At 52.0% G+C, this 15,187-nt stretch overlaps 1 protein-coding gene across 1 annotated transcript in view; it reads left to right on the forward strand.

Annotated features, from left to right (window-relative positions):
• Positions 1 to 15,187, forward strand: part of MAN2B2 (mannosidase alpha class 2B member 2) — a 48,568-nt gene that overhangs the window by 14,824 nt on the left and 18,557 nt on the right. Inside the window, exons 7-10 of the mRNA XM_047798839.1 lie at positions 2,503 to 2,701; positions 6,184 to 6,374; positions 7,695 to 7,833; positions 9,299 to 9,432. Coding sequence (XP_047654795.1) covers positions 2,503 to 2,701; positions 6,184 to 6,374; positions 7,695 to 7,833; positions 9,299 to 9,432 — 663 coding nt within the window. The remainder of the gene's footprint in view (positions 1 to 2,502; positions 2,702 to 6,183; positions 6,375 to 7,694; positions 7,834 to 9,298; positions 9,433 to 15,187) is intronic.

Raw genomic sequence — 15,187 nt, forward strand, 5'->3', positions numbered from 1 at the left:
GCTGCGTCTGTGACCTACACCACAGCTCACGGCAACGCCGGATCTTTAACCCACTGAGCAAGGACAGGGATCCAACCCGCAACCTCATGGTTCCTAGTCGGATTCATGCCACGACGGGAACTCCTATTCCTTTGTATTTTAATTACTTTGATGCAATTAAAATGTGATTGTTTTGTTTCTTACTTTTCTTTCTTTGTAGGACCGCACCTGTGGCACATGGAGGTTCCCAGGCTAGGGGTCAAATTGGAGCTGCAGCTGCCGGCCTACACCACAGCCACGGCAATACCAGATCTGAGCCACATCTGTGACCTATGGCACAGCTCTCAGCACTCCTGGATCCTTAACACGCTGAGCGTGGCCATGGATCAAACTTGCATCCTCATGGATAATAGTTGGGTTCGTAACCTGCTGAGCCACCACGGGAACTCTGGGGTTGCTGTCGCATTTCTCTTTCGGAGTGTTTGCTATTAGTGTACGGAAATGTTAATCAGATGTGACTTTTGTATATTAATTTCGTGTCTTGTAACTTACTGGATGTATTCATTCTAACGCCTTTTTTCTTTAGGGTTTTCTATGTAGAACATCATTACATGTGCCAGTAGTGACCATTTTACATCTTCTGTTCCAATTTGATGCCTTCTTTCCTTGCTGAGCAGCTATGGCAAGGATTTCCGATGCTGTATTAAATAAAAGTACCGAGGAGTTGCCGTCATGGCTCAGTGGGTTACGAACCTGATTAGTATCACGGATCTGGGTTCGATCACTGGCCTCACTCAGTGGGTGAAGGACCCGGCTTTGCTGCCAGCTGTGGCGTAGGTTGCTCCTGTGACTCAGATCCTGCGTTGCTGTGGCCGTGGCGTAGTCCTGCTGCCGCAGCTCCACTTCTCGCGCCTAGCCTGGGAACTCCCTTGTGCTGCAGGTGCATCCCTAATAATAAGAATAATTTAAGGAGTGATGAGACTGAGCATCCTTGACGTTTTCCTGACCTTAAAGGGAAAGCTGTTAGGCTTTCGTCGGTGAGCATGACGTTACCTGTACTTATTCTCTGCGGCCTTTAGTGGCTTGAGGCACCTTCTCCCCACCCGCTGTGCTGCGCCTCATCCTAGATGATGAATTTTGTCAGATGCTTTTTCTGCATCTGCGGGTCTCATCATATGCTGTTTATCCACGGTTTTCTTTTTTTCTTTTTTTTTTCCATCTTTTTGCTATTTCTTGGGCTGCTCCCATGGCATATGGAGGTTCCCAGGCTAGGGGTCGAATCGGAGCTGCAGCCACCAGCCTACACCAGAGCCACAGCAACGCGGGATCCAAGCCATGTCTGCAACCTACACCACAGCTCACGGCAATGCCAGATCCTTAACCTACTGAGCGAGGCCAGGGATCGAACCCACAACCTCATGGTTCCTAGTCGGATTTTGTTAACCACTGTGCCACAACGGGAACTCCTCTACGGTTTTCTTAATGTGGTGATGACATGAGTTGATTTGCGGGTATTAAATGGTGCTTGGATCCCTGGAAGCAATCCCACGTGGTGACTGGTAATCAGGTTGCTCAGATCGTGTATTTATTCATGATTCAGTCTTGGTAGACTGAGGAATTTATCATTTTTTTTTAATGTTACCTTAATGAAGACGAGCTTAAGGGCGATAAATGCGAGTCAGCTGTTACCATTTTCATTTATACTTATGTTGTTATAATTAATGACATTGATAAGCAGTAATACTGCTGGGTTTGTGAAATGGTCATGGAGTGAAATCCATCAGAAACAGGAAGACTGCATGTTCTCACATGTGGAATCTTAAGAAAATAAATGCATAGGAAAAGAGGTGAGATTTGTGGCTTCCAGAGGTGAGGTTAGGGTGTGGGAGAACTGTGGGAAGGTGCCAGAAAAGGACAAACATCCATTAGAAAACGGATAATTAAAGGGTGTGATGTACAATGTGAGAGAGGGCGGGAGAGAGGGAGAGAGAGAGGGCGAGGGAGAGAGAGAGGGAGAGAGAGGGCGGGAGAGGAGAGAGAGCGGGGGGGACGAGAGGGAGGAGAGAGGAGAGGGAGAGAGAGAGGAGGAGGGAGAGAGGGAGAGAGAGAGGAGAGAGAGGGAGGGGGGGGAAGGAGAGAGAGAAGGGAGAGGGGGAGAGAGAGGGAGGAGAGAGAGAGAGGAGAGAGAGAGAGGGGGGGGAGAAGGAGAGAGAGAGGAGGAGGGGAGAGAGAGAGGGGGGAGAGAGAGGGAGAGAGAGGGAGGGAGAGAGAGGGGGGGAGAAGGAGAGAGAGAAGGAGAGGGGGAGAGAGAGGGAGGGAGAGAGGGAGAGAGAGAGGGAGAGGGAGAGAGAGGGCGGGGGGAGAGGAACACCCAGGGGATAGAGCTTGGGGTCTGGTTTGGGAGCTTGCTTCCCCCGTGGAGAGTGGGAGGGGGTGGCTGGAAGGTGAGGAGGCACTCACCCTGCTTCGTCTGGGCTCTGCTCCCGGAAGTGCAGGGCATTGCTCCTGGTCCTTGTCCGGCAGGGATGTGACAGGCAGTTTTTCAACGCCTCCCAACAATTTGCCAACATGGACCTTCTGATGGACCACATCAGCAAGCACACGTCGGAGCTCGGCATCTCCATCCAGTACGCCACGCTGGCCGAGTACTTCCAGGCGGTGTTTTCTCAGGATGTGTCATGGCAGGTCCGTGACCACCGGGACTTCCTGCCCTATTCCTCAGGTATGAGCCTCTTGGGGTCGAGGGGGTGGTTTGGTGCCAGGAAGCGAAGAGGTCTCCCGACGCCGTGTCTGCTCAGCCCATCGCTTGGGAGCCTGCTAGGGACCCCGGGGCAGAGATGGACCCGCCTCCACCTCGCTGGCCGCTCCAGACACCCAGCCTGGTTCCCCCGAGGGTGCAGCTCTCCCACTGTCCACTCCTGGCAGGTTCCTCTCTCCATGTCTTTTTTTTTTTTTTTTTTTGTCTTTTGTTGTTGTTGTTGCTATTTCTTGGGCCGCTCCCGCGGCATATGAAGGTTCCCAGGCTAGGGGTCGAATCGGAGCTGTAGCCACCAGCCTACGCCAGAGCCACAGCAACGCGGGATCTGAGCGCGTCTGCAACCTACACCACAGCTCATGGCAACGCTGGATCGTTAACCCACTGAGCCAAGGGCAGGGACCGAACCCGCAACCTCATGGTTCCTAGTCGGATTCGTTAACCTCTGCGCCACGACGGGAACTCCCCCTCTCTCCATGTCTTAAACCGCCGTGTGCGCTGCCCTCTGCCAGGACTGTCTGTCTCTTATGTTCTCCGCCTGCAAAGTCCTCCTCGTCTTAGAGTGTCAGCTCCTGTAGGAGGCCTTTCTTTCTTTTTCTTCTTCTTTTTTTTTTTCTTTTGCCATTTCTTCGGCCGCTCCCGTGGCATATGGAGGTTCCCAGGCTAGGGGTCAAATCGGAGTTGTAGCTGCCGGCCTACACCAGAGCCACAGCAACATGAGATCTGAGCCATGTCTTCGACCTACACCACAGCTCACGGCAACGCCGGATCCTTAACCCACTGAGCGAGGCCAGGGATCGAACCCGCAACCTCATGGTTCCTAGTGGGATTCGTTAACCACTGAACCACGACAGGAACCCCAGGAAGCCTCTCCTGACTGTAAGGGAGATCCCTTGGCATCTCCTACCCCAGGGACCCCAATCTTCTTCTATTACCACATAATCATTTTCTGGGTCCTAATTCCCCCCGAGCCTGTGACCTGGAGGCCAGGACTGTTTTGGCTGCAGTCAGCACAGCCGAAGAGTTGAAAGGTCTTGGCGTGAGCTTTCTGCCTGGCTGCGTGCAGATCTGAAACAGCCCGCTGTTAGAATGATAAGGACCTCAGTGGTGCATCACCCACAGAGGGTAAGACAGAAGTGAGGCAGGGGGAGCTCTTAGCCCAGTGCCTGGCCCGGAGGAAGAGCCCAGCAGGCGTGGTTAACGTGATGACATCATCTCTGCTGTGTGAGGTCAGGCCCCACTCTGGACATCCGTGCTGTTCCTGTTGAGGAAGCTAGTCCAGGGCCCTGGGTGCCCTGGAGACTCCTTGCCAGTCTCAGCACCCTTGCCAGGCCCACCTGCATGCTCCCTGTGCTGACCCCCCCGTAGAACTACCCTGTCTGCACACCGGGCAGGAATGGTGTACACACAGCTTCATACTGATGGCGGGCGGGGAGGGCGGAAGTGCCAACCCACCCCACCCCAGGCCCTGCTCGGGGCTGCAGCGGGGGATGAAGTTGGCCCCATGGGTGAACCGTCTAGCAGCCTTATTGCGTAAAATATCAGGGCTTGGAAGGATCCTGGGTGTCCTGCTTCACCTTGGCGCAGGAGGGGAAGCTGAGGGGTGTGGGCAGTGGGAGTGGGTGTAAATAGGGGCTGGGTCACCCTGAGCCAGGACACCCAGGGAACCCAAGCACCCACCTCCCAGGTAGCTTTGTCCAGCCCTGTCTTCCCTGCGGGGCTCACTCAGCCCGAGAGGTCGTTTGGAAGGGAGAGAGGAGATGTGTGGTTGTCCCCAGGGGACCCAGAGAAAACCAGGCTGTGAAGGAGCCTCTACCCGCTGACCCTTCTCCCCGGGCCACGGTGCCTGGAGCAAGGCCTGTCCTGGGCCCGTCCGCTGCCCTCCCGCAGCTGCCAGCAGGTGCAGTGTCTCAGGAGGGCTGGCCCCAGGTAGTGATTCAGAAGCTCACCTGGGTTTGCATCACGGCTTCTGCCCTCACGTGCTGGGTGGCTTTGGGTAAGTGATGTCACCTTTCTGAGCCTCCAGGTTGTCATCCGTGGAAGTGGCTTCTCAGGAGGATCGGGGGGGGGGGGGGATATGTATGAACGTTCAGCAGCAGCCACTTCCCTTCTCCTCACTTCCTTCCCTTACGAAGAGCCACCAGGATGGGTCCCCAGCCGCAGGGTTGAATCGAGGCTGAGCGCTGCCTGGATCCCCCAGACCTGAGTTTGTTGTGCCTCTCTGACCTTGGCCTCTCTTTCGAGTGGCGAGAGGGGAAGCTACATGGTTCCCAGCGCACTTTCCTTGAGGTCTCATCAGTCTGGGGAAGGGCTGGCTCCTGGTAGAGATGAAAGAGGCGACGTGGAAGAGGTTGGGCTTCCAGTCCGGGTGGGAGTAGACACCTCTGTGTGTGTGTGGCTACAATTAAGAGGAGGGGGATACGACAGTGTGGGTGGGGTGCTGCTGAGGCAGGAGGGGACATGTCTGTGCGGGAGGGGCTGGGTCCCGGTGGGAGGGGGTGTGGAGGAGGCCTGTGGGTTGGGGGTGGGCATAGCCTCTTCCTGTCGGAGGCCCCATTTACAGACACAGGACAGCACCGAGGAGGCTTGGGTCCTGATCTGAGGGTGGTGGCTCTTGACGTCTTTGGCAGCTGGTGTCCTGCTTAGAGCTGGGGCTGTGGAGAGCCTGTGCCAATGTGGACACTCTCAGGGTTCAGGAGGAGCTGAGCAGGACAAATGCATCTGGACCCACAGGCTGTGGCCTTTCTCGGGCCCCGGGGTTGCCCCTCCTGACTGGGCTCAGGTCCTGTGGGGAAGAGCAGGGAGTGAGTGGAGGCCCAGCCAGCCCTGGGAGGAGACAGGAGGAGGGAACAGTAGGGGACACTGAACCACCTGCTGAGACAGTCGAGCCCCAGAGGCGCGCAGCCTCCCTCCCCCTCGCCTTCCTTGTCCTAAAGCCAGGCTCGGGACAGTGGTTCGTGGGCTCTCAGCTCCCAGCACTCCTCTTATCCCTCCTCCCTGGGCTGCCAGAGGGAACCGGCTGCAGTGCCACCCTGCCCTGCATCCCCCTTGCCCCCACAAGGCTGTCCGCACCAAGGTCCTTCTCGGGCTCGTGTCTTCTCGGCCTTCCTCCCACCTGCTCCTCCCCTGAGGTCCTCCGGGATCTTTGCTCACGCAGCCCGCCCAGGGTCTTGAGGAGACACTGGCTTTCTTGTCCCCTTCGCAGTCCTTCAGCACCCGGTCTCTGCAGGCCTGCCCCAGCCCAACCTGACCGTCCCATCCTCCCAGGCCCTCGGGGATCCCAGACACTTGTTGGCCTGGCTGGGGCAGAAGCTTTGAGATCACCTCCCACCCCAGGCTGCCTCCCTGGTGGCCTGGCAGGAGTCAGCCCACCTCTGGTTCCGTCTTCCTCAGCCCTTCTGGCACTGGGGCTTCGGACCTCACGCCCACCACGGGCCCCTCTCTCCCAGCCCCAGAGCAGACCTGGACTGGATTCTACACATCCCAGAGTGGACTTAAGCGGCTGGCTAGGCGAGCCAGCGCTCTGCTGTACGCCGGAGAGTCCCTGTTCACACGCTACATGTTGTCGGCTGCCCACCGGTTCCTGGACCCGGCCTGGGCCCTGACGCAGCTGCAGCAGCTCCGCTGGGCAGTCTCTGAGGTAATGCAACATCTCTCAGTGACTGTAGCAGGATTGGGACCTCCTGGGCTGCGTGCTTCCCCCTCCCTAAGTCAGCAAAGCCTCCTAGTCCCTGTTCACTAGAGGTGCCCGTTATAAAAGAGAACTGAGGGGCCTGGGGTCCCAGGACCTGTGCAGGATGCAACTGTGCCAAGGTTATGACCCAGGTCTGCCAGGTGGCTTCACTGAGCTTGAGGTCCCGACTCACCCAGAGGGTAAGGTGGAGTGGCAGCGGTGTCCCCCAGCCCCGTCTCCATTCACGTCTCAGTTTAGGTCCGTGGCCTCAGGTTACTGACTTTCCATCCGGGGTCCTAATTCTCTTCTATAATGAGAACCCCACGCTCACCCCGGGGCGGGGCACTGGAACGTGATCATATTCATAACGCGCTGGGCTCCGTGGAAGCCGCAAGGGAAATAGTTCCTAAATTTCCATCTCCAGTTGTCCCTCCCTGTACAGATGGGTAAACTGAGACCCAGGAAGTCGTGGAACTTGTTCCTTCGCCCGGTCAGAAATGGGTCGCACTGGCCATGGCATTCGCAGTGACCTAAAGGGAGTTGCTGGCAGAACTAGTCATTGTGTTGGGGGCGGAAGGGATTGACTTTAGTGTCCACCGGCATTGGTGGAGACATGGCTTTGCCCCATGGAGCCTCCGTTGCCCCTCTGTGAAGAGGAGGTAAGCCCCCCCCTGCGTGGGGCAGACACGTGTCAAGGTCATGTGTGGAACGTGCCTGGAGCCAGTTATCAGCATTTATGGAAGACTGGGCCAGGGAGGTAATGTTTCGGAGGGTCCTTTCCAGAAGTCTGCTTTTGCTCAAGCTCAAGATCAGGTATCGGTTTTCATAAGGTCAGAAAAAGTTGGAGGCGTTCCTGAGGGTCTTGACCTCAGTTTTGCCTTCTGTCAAGTTGGGGGGACCCCCACCTTCTCCACTAGCACCTGGTGAGACGGAATGAAAGCCAGTGCCCAGTAGGTGCCAAAGAGTAGCTGCTGAGCAGAGCAGGTTCTGAGTCCACTCTTTTTTTTTTTTGCTTTTTAGGGCTGCGCCCACAGCATATGGAAGTTCCCAGGCTAGGGGTCAAAGCAGAGCTGTAGCTGCCGGCCTACACCACAGCCACAGCAAGGCGGGATCCGAGCCGCATCTTGGACCCACACCACAGCTCGCGGCAACGCCAGACCCTTCACCCACTGAGCGAGGCCAGAGATGGAACCACGTCCTCCTGGATCCTAGTTGGGTTTGTTACCGCTGAGCCACGGTGGGAACTCCCCTGACCCCGCTCTCTTCCTACCCTGGCGGGGGCCGCAGGTCCAGCACCACGACGGCATCACTGGGACTCACATTCTCGCTGTGAGAGCCATGTTTGTGGAGCACCTGAGCGCAGGGATGGCGGGCGTGCGGAAGCTGATGGACTCCATTGCTCAGGACATGCCCCTCACCCACTCGGGTAAGTGAGGCTCCTGCCGTGGACGCTGAGGTCTGAAAAGAGAGTCTGGGGGCCTGGGAGAGGCCTGACCCCCGAGGCTTCAGACTCTGTGTTCCGTCCCAGGTGCGGCCCTCATGCTCAGCTCGAGCTTGGGCACCTGCCTCCACTTCTCTGAGCATCTGTTTCTTCTCTGTGAGCAAAGGAGGGCTGATGTGGCGGTTAGAGGAGCAGTCAATGCCCACAGAGTCAGTACAGCTGCTAAACATCCACGTGCAGCATTTAACGTAAATCCTCACGTGTCTCTGAAAGCTGGAACTTAGAGCTGAAGAAACACATAGACACACAGGCTGTGGAGCAGGTGGGGTTTGGACCCTTAGCCCTGCTCTGCCCGGCTTTGCAGAGAGGATGCAGGTATCCTCAGGGACCTGGCCCAGCCTGGCCCCCAGCAACTGCTCCTGAGCTCAGCTTGGGGGCACATGATGGGCCACTGACCAGCTTTTGACTGTTAGGGTTTCCCATGGGACAGTGACCGATCATTGCGTGGAGCTGATGGGATTCACCCCTAAAAATTCTGGGCGAAAAGACCTGTTGGTCTCCCTGCACGTGCCCAGGCCTGCAGCCCCCTCTGCAGCGTCCACATGTGCCCTGCTCTCTGTCACTCTGCGCTCCCTGCTCCAGCCTCACTCCTCACCTGACCTGCTCTCCCCTCCCCTCCCCTCTGTGTCTGTCGGCCACCTCATCCTACCTTCGGACTCTGGAAGGCCCCTGGGGACCAGGGTGCAGCGGGCAGGGCCCTGCCTACAGAGACTGGAGTAGGGAGGAAAGACAGTCTCAGAGAGAGCTAGAATGGGGCTCAGATCCAGTGCCGGGCGGGGCAGCCCATTCCCACGAGCGCGCAGGAGCAAGGGGTGGGTAGAGACACCAGCAAGGCATCCAGCCCAAGGACCTGTCCAGGCAGGGGCAGGGGGCTGGCAGATGTGTGACATATTCACGATCCACGAGTCAGTGGACATGGACAGAGCTCTGGGCACATGGGGCTGGGGGTGGAGCAGAAGAGGCGTCCGGGTCCACATCTCAGGGGCCTCCGGTGCTGAGCTTGGGATTGAACTTGACCCTCCAAGCTCCAGAGAATTCTTTGTCCCTCCATTTCTAAGTGCTCAAAGCTTTGGAGCCAGCCTTAGGAGCAGGGTCGCCTTGGGCAGGAGGCTGTATCTCTCTGGCCTCGGGGTCCTCATCAGTAAAGCGGGGCCGACAGGGAGAGATGCGCGAGGAGCTTCTGGAGGGACGTCCCCTCCCCGGGAACCGGGATGACGGCATGAACAGGGCGGAGTGCATGCCTGTCCGAGCACCTCGGGTGTGCGTGCCCCTCGCCCTGGACTCTGCAGGGCCAGTCTTACCCTCTTCAGTCTCCTTGTTCCGAGGAGCACCCGGGTGTGTGGCGTGTGTCACATGGCTACAACAAGTAAAGCTTCTTCTCTGTGTGCAGGCCCAGAGCCTGGGGGACACGTTGCCGTGGTCTACAACCCCCTGGCCTGGACAGTCACCACCGTCATCACCTTGGCCGTAAGCTTCCCTGAGGTCAGCGTCACAGACGAGTCAGGCCACCCTGTGCCGGCCCAGGTAGGTGTGGCAAGTCCTGCCTGAGTGGCACCTGTTTTTGTTTGTTTGTTTCTCGTTATATTTATTTATTTTTAAATGAATGTATAGCTGATTTAAAATGGCGTGCCAATCTCTGCTGTATAGCAAAGTGACCCAGTCACATGTAATACACACACACACACACACACACACACACACACCGCTTTTCTTGTGTTATCTTCCATCGTGGTCTGTCCCAAGAGGTCGGATATCGTTCCCTGTACCACAGGACCTCATTGCTTATCCATTCTAAATGGAATCATTTGCATCTACTAACCCCAAACTCCCTGTTGCTGCACCCGCTCTGGGCTGCCCCCCCCCCCGCCCAAATGTGGCAACATGTAAAGTGAAGCTGTGACGCCCTCGCCATCAGTCTGAGGACATGAGGCTGTGTGTCCATCAGGGTCAGTGGGATCCACCCAGGGGGCTGGCCCTGGGCTTTGGGCACTTGCCTTGGCTGGAGGTCCCTTCTCCTGTCCCCTCCCTGGAAGGTGGACTGGGCTGGATGGAAGGCATCACGTCCCGTTTGTGAATATGTCTATTCCTATGTAGAGTTCCACTTTGCATGCAAGTGACCTTGAAGAGTCCTAAAACGGATCTTTACTGGAGGTGTGGATGCAAAGGGCCTGCCTCCCTCTGCAACACCGACCTTCAGTGAGAATGTGGTCCTTCTCATGTCTCTCTAAGACCTGCACATGGACTTGGTTCCAGAGGGCACTGTTCACTGAAAAAAAAAAACAAACAAACAACAAAGCACACTGTGACAGCTGTGAGTTTTAAGTTTTATTTGGAGCAAATGGGGATTGTAGGCCGGGAGGCACTGTTTAAGATCGAGTCGTGAAACTGCTTCTAAACCGTGGGAGAGAGTGTCCGCGTCCGTGTGGTTTGGTGGTGGGGAAGGTGCGTGTGTTTGTCCTGGTTTGAATGTAGGTCCTTGTCTGTGTGAGCATTGTTTTAAGGTGATTTTGTGGTCAGCAGTCCACTCTATAGGCTAGTCCAGCGCTAGTCTCCTTTGTAAGTGGAGATTAATCCAAGAGTCAGTTCCCTTCAGTCTTGCTGTGCCTGAGCTAAGAGTACCTGATGAGAGTCCTTCCATCCAGACTGGAGATACTCCCTAAGTTATGTTTTCCCAGTATGCACAATCCTGTGGTTGCAGCTCGCGGGACACTTGATCTTCAGCAGCATCCTCATGGATGCTTGTCAGATTCGTTAACCACTGACTCACGACGGGAACGCTTTTTTTTTTTTTTTGAGTTCCCGGCGTGGCTCAACAGTAATGAATCTGAACTAGTATCCACAGATTTGATCTCTGGCCTCGCTCAGTGGGTTAAGGATCTGGTGTTGCCATGAGTTGTGGTGTACACCGCAGATGAGGCTCGGATCTGGCATTGCTGTAGCTGTGGCATAGGCTGGCAGCTATAGCTCCGATTTGACTCCTGGCCTGGGAACCTCCATATGCTGTGGGTACAGCCCTAACAAAAATGTATTTCTTCTATTATAGTTGATTTACAGTGTTCTCTCAATTTCTGCTGTATGGTAAGGTGACCCAGTCATATATACATATATACCTTCTTTTTCTCACATTATCCTCCATCATGTGCCATCACAAGTGATTGGACATAGTTCCCTGTGCTGAACAGCAGGCTCTCATTGCTCATCCAGTCCAAATGCAATAGTTTGCATCTACTAACAACAAACTCCCAGTCCATCCCACTCCCTCCCCCTCCCCCTTGGCAACCACAGATCTGATCTCCAAGTCCATGAGTTCGTTTCTTTCCTGTGGAAAGTTTCCTTTGTGCTGTGTATTATATTCCAGATATACATGATATCATATGGTATCTGTCTTTCTCTTTCTGACTTACTTCACTCAGTATGAGAGTCTCTAGTTCCATCCATGTTGCTGCAAATGACATTATTTTGTTCTTTTTTATGGCTGAGTAGTATTCCATTGTGTATATATACCACATCTTCCTAATCCATTCATCTGTCCATGGACACTTAGGTTGTTTCCATGTCTTGGCTATTGTGAATAGTGCTGCAATGAACATACGGGTGTATATATCTTTCTCAAGGAAAGTTTTGTTCGGATATATGCCCAAGAGTGGGATTGTTGGGTCATATGGTAGTTCTATATATAGTTTTCTAAGGTACCTCCATACTGTTTTCCATAGTGGTTGTACCAATTTGCATTCCCACCAACACCATGGGAGGGTTCCCTTTTCTCCGCACCCTCTCCAGTACTTGTTATTTGTTGATTTGTTAATGATGGCCATTCTGACAGGTGTGAGGTGGTACCTCATAGTAGTTTTGATTTGCATTTCTCTAATAATCAGTGCTGTTGAGCATTTTTTCATGTGCCTGTTGGCCATCTGTATATCTTCTTTGGAGAACTGTCTATTCATGTCTTTTGCCCATTTTTCCATTGGATTGTTGGCTTTTTTGCTGTATAAGTTGTTTGCATATTTTAGAGATGAGGCCCTGTCACTTGCATTGTTTGAAACTTTCTCCCATTCAGTAGGTTGTCTTTTTTTTTTTTTTGTGGTTTCCTTTGCTGTGCGAAAGCTTGTAAATTTGTTTAGGTCTATTGTTTATTTTTGCTTTTATTTCTGTTGCCTTGGGAGAGTGACATAAGAAAACATTTATAGGTTGATGTCGGATAATTTTTTTTGTCTTTTGTCTTTTTAGAGGTGGCACCTGTGGCATATGGACGTTCTCAGGCTATGGGTCCAATCCGAGCTACAGCTGCCGGCCTACGCCACAGCCACAGGAATGCAGGGATCCAAGCCGCATCTGCGACGTATACCACAATTCACCACAATGCTGGATCCTCAACCCAGTGAGCGAGGCCGGGGATTGAACCTGCATCCTCAATACTAGTTGTGTTCGTTAACTGCTGAGCCACAATGGGAACTCCAGATGTCAGAGAATGTCTTGCCTATGTTCTCTTCTAGGAGTTTGATGGTGTCTTGTCTTAGGTTTAAGTCTCTACGCCATTCTGAGTTTATTTTTGTGCATGGTGTGAGGGTGTGTTCCAGTTTCACTGATTTACATACGGCTGTCCAGTTTTCTCAGCTCCCCTTGCTGAAAAGACTTTTTCCCATTTTATATTCTTGCCTCCTTTGTCGAAGATTAATTGACCATAGGTGTCTGAATTTATTTCTGGGTTCTCTATTCTGTTCCACTGGTCTGTATGTCTGTTGGTACCAGTACCACACTGTCCTGATTACTGTGGCTTTGCAATATTGCCTGAAGTCTGAGAGAGTTATGCCTCCTGTTTGGTTTTTGTTTCTCGGGACTGCTTTGGCAATTCTGGGTCTTTTGTGGTTCCATGTAAGTTTTTGGCTTGTTTGTTCTAGCTCTGTGAAAAATGTCATGGGTAATTTGATAGGGATTGCACTGAATCTGTAGATTGCTTTGGGTAGTATGGCCATTTTTACGATATTAATTCTTCCAACCAAGGAGCATGGAATATCTTTCTATTTCTTTGAATCCTCTTTAATTTCCTTGATTAATGTTTTGTAGTTGGAGAGATTATTGTAAAGTAGGTTATCCCAAAGCAATTATTCCTGAAGATTTCACCAAAAAGATTATACCTCATTTACATTTAACTTATAAAAATTTTATGATACCAAGTTATTTTCTTTCTGACATATTTTGAAGCAGATATAACAAAATCTTATTTAACTTCTGGAGTTCCCGTCATGGCACAGCGGAAACGAATCCAACTGGGAACCAAGAGGTTGTGGGTTTGATCCCTGGCTTCGCTCAGTGGATTAAGGATCTAGCATTGCCGTGAGCTGTGGTGTAGGTCACAGACGCGGCTCGGATCTGGTGTTGCTATGGCTGTGGTGTAGGCCGGCGGCTATAGCTCCGATTAGACCCCTAGCCTGGAACCTCCATATGCTGCAGGTGTGGCTCTAAAAAGACAAAAGACAAAAAAAAAATCTTATTTAACTTCTGTTAAACAGAAGTATAATTAAGGTATTATACTTAATGCTGATAACTCTAAAGACATGTCATATTATTTAGATTGATGAATTTTAACTTTAAGAGTCTCATGCTCTACCAACTGAGCTAGCTGGGCACACGACAAAAATTTTAATACCAGATATTATTTTAATGCTGAATATTTCTGAGTTCACGTGAACCTTAAATTAATTCTGGCCAGTTACCTTCTGTGTTTTTGAGAATTTATACAAACACTTAATTTCCTTGAAGCCAATTAAGTAGAGCTCATTTACAAGTGAATTTTGATTATACCATCCAAAAGTTAAGGCACAGGTAATACGTGCATTAACATATAGGCAGGTACAACCAGAGGTCTCATGGATTCATTTTCTAAGCTTGATCATGAATCTCTTGTCACAGTGTAAAACTCACTCGTTTAAAAATAACCACTGGAATAAGTTTTTAAAAGATTTCTTTCCTCATGGCCCCCTTAGTCTCAGGAATTAGAGCTGGTATAGATTCGTCTTCCTGAGAGCCGTGGTCTCAGCGCACAGGGAGAGAAAAGCAAATTCTCTGGCCCGCAAGTTCAGAATTCTGAAAATATTTGTTTTTTCTTTTCTTTCTCTCTAGCTTTCTCTAACAACTGCATATGCCATAAAAGAGTCCATTTTGGCTATTTTTAGGGCAAAAATTTCCTTTAATTCCCACTTACGTAGATATTTGCAAGTGTAAATTTTGTATATACCTAAAGCTGGCTGAGGTGTTAGTTTGGAGGCTGGCTTTCTGACACCCCTTGTTTCTCTGTTTGACAGACTCTATGTCCCATTTTAAAGTTGAGTTTGTCAGGGATAAAATTTATTAGGGAAATGGTATGAAGGGCCAGTGTGCTGCCTGTGAACTTAACTCCTCTAGACATCACCCTTGAGTCATATCGTGGATGAGCTGATGTGACCCCTGGATGAGCAAATATCTAATTAATGAGTGGGTTTCCCCTAAGGGACCACTGCAAGGTATGAGGGCTCTGACTCCATCTCTCCCATAAATTTCTCAGTCACCTGAGAAAGCCATAACCAACCAAGAGGAGTCTTATCCTTTTTCTTTGGAGCAAACCCTCTCAAGTAATCCTTCACTTTTATTCCAAGAAATCCTATGAAGGCAGCCGACCTGAGGAAAGGCATCAGGTCAGCCTCTTACGGAACCACACAGCCCAGACCTCTCAGCATCCTTCAACTGAGCAAACCCCAGGTTCTTTCAACCAGGCACCCCAAATGCCTTAGATTAGGTGGGTATCTCCCCAGCATCTTTCTCTTGGGTGAGTATTTCCCTATTATCTTTCAATTGCCCGAGCTCAGTGTCTTTCAACCGAGGGGGCAGGTACCTGTTACATACCATCAAATAAAGCTCAGGGTTATCAACCAATACGGGAGATCCAAGAGCCTGGAGAGATGCAGCTAAATTTGTTTGGATTCTCTGAGGAGGTGAATGGGCACAAGAAACTCTGCTGGTACCAAGGCTCTGGTTCCTTGCAGAGTTCAGGCGAAGGAGAAAAGCCTTCTCTGGGTCTCTTTTGTTGGTTGTTGTAACTGTCAACTGAAAAAAAAAAGTACAACACAGCAATTTTATTGGGGGGAAATGAGGACTAAAGCTTGGGAGGCGGCATTTCAATTAGCTCTGAAAAACTGCTCTGAATAGGTCGGGAGGAATGTCAGTGTGTATGTGATTTTGGTGAAGAGGGAGGTCCATGCAGCCAAGCACACATTTTGCAGAAGTCTGTTACTTGTGGACCCTT

This window comes from Phacochoerus africanus, chromosome 10 (genome assembly GCF_016906955.1).
Source record: "Phacochoerus africanus isolate WHEZ1 chromosome 10, ROS_Pafr_v1, whole genome shotgun sequence".
Classification (NCBI taxonomy): Eukaryota; Metazoa; Chordata; class Mammalia; order Artiodactyla; family Suidae; genus Phacochoerus; species Phacochoerus africanus.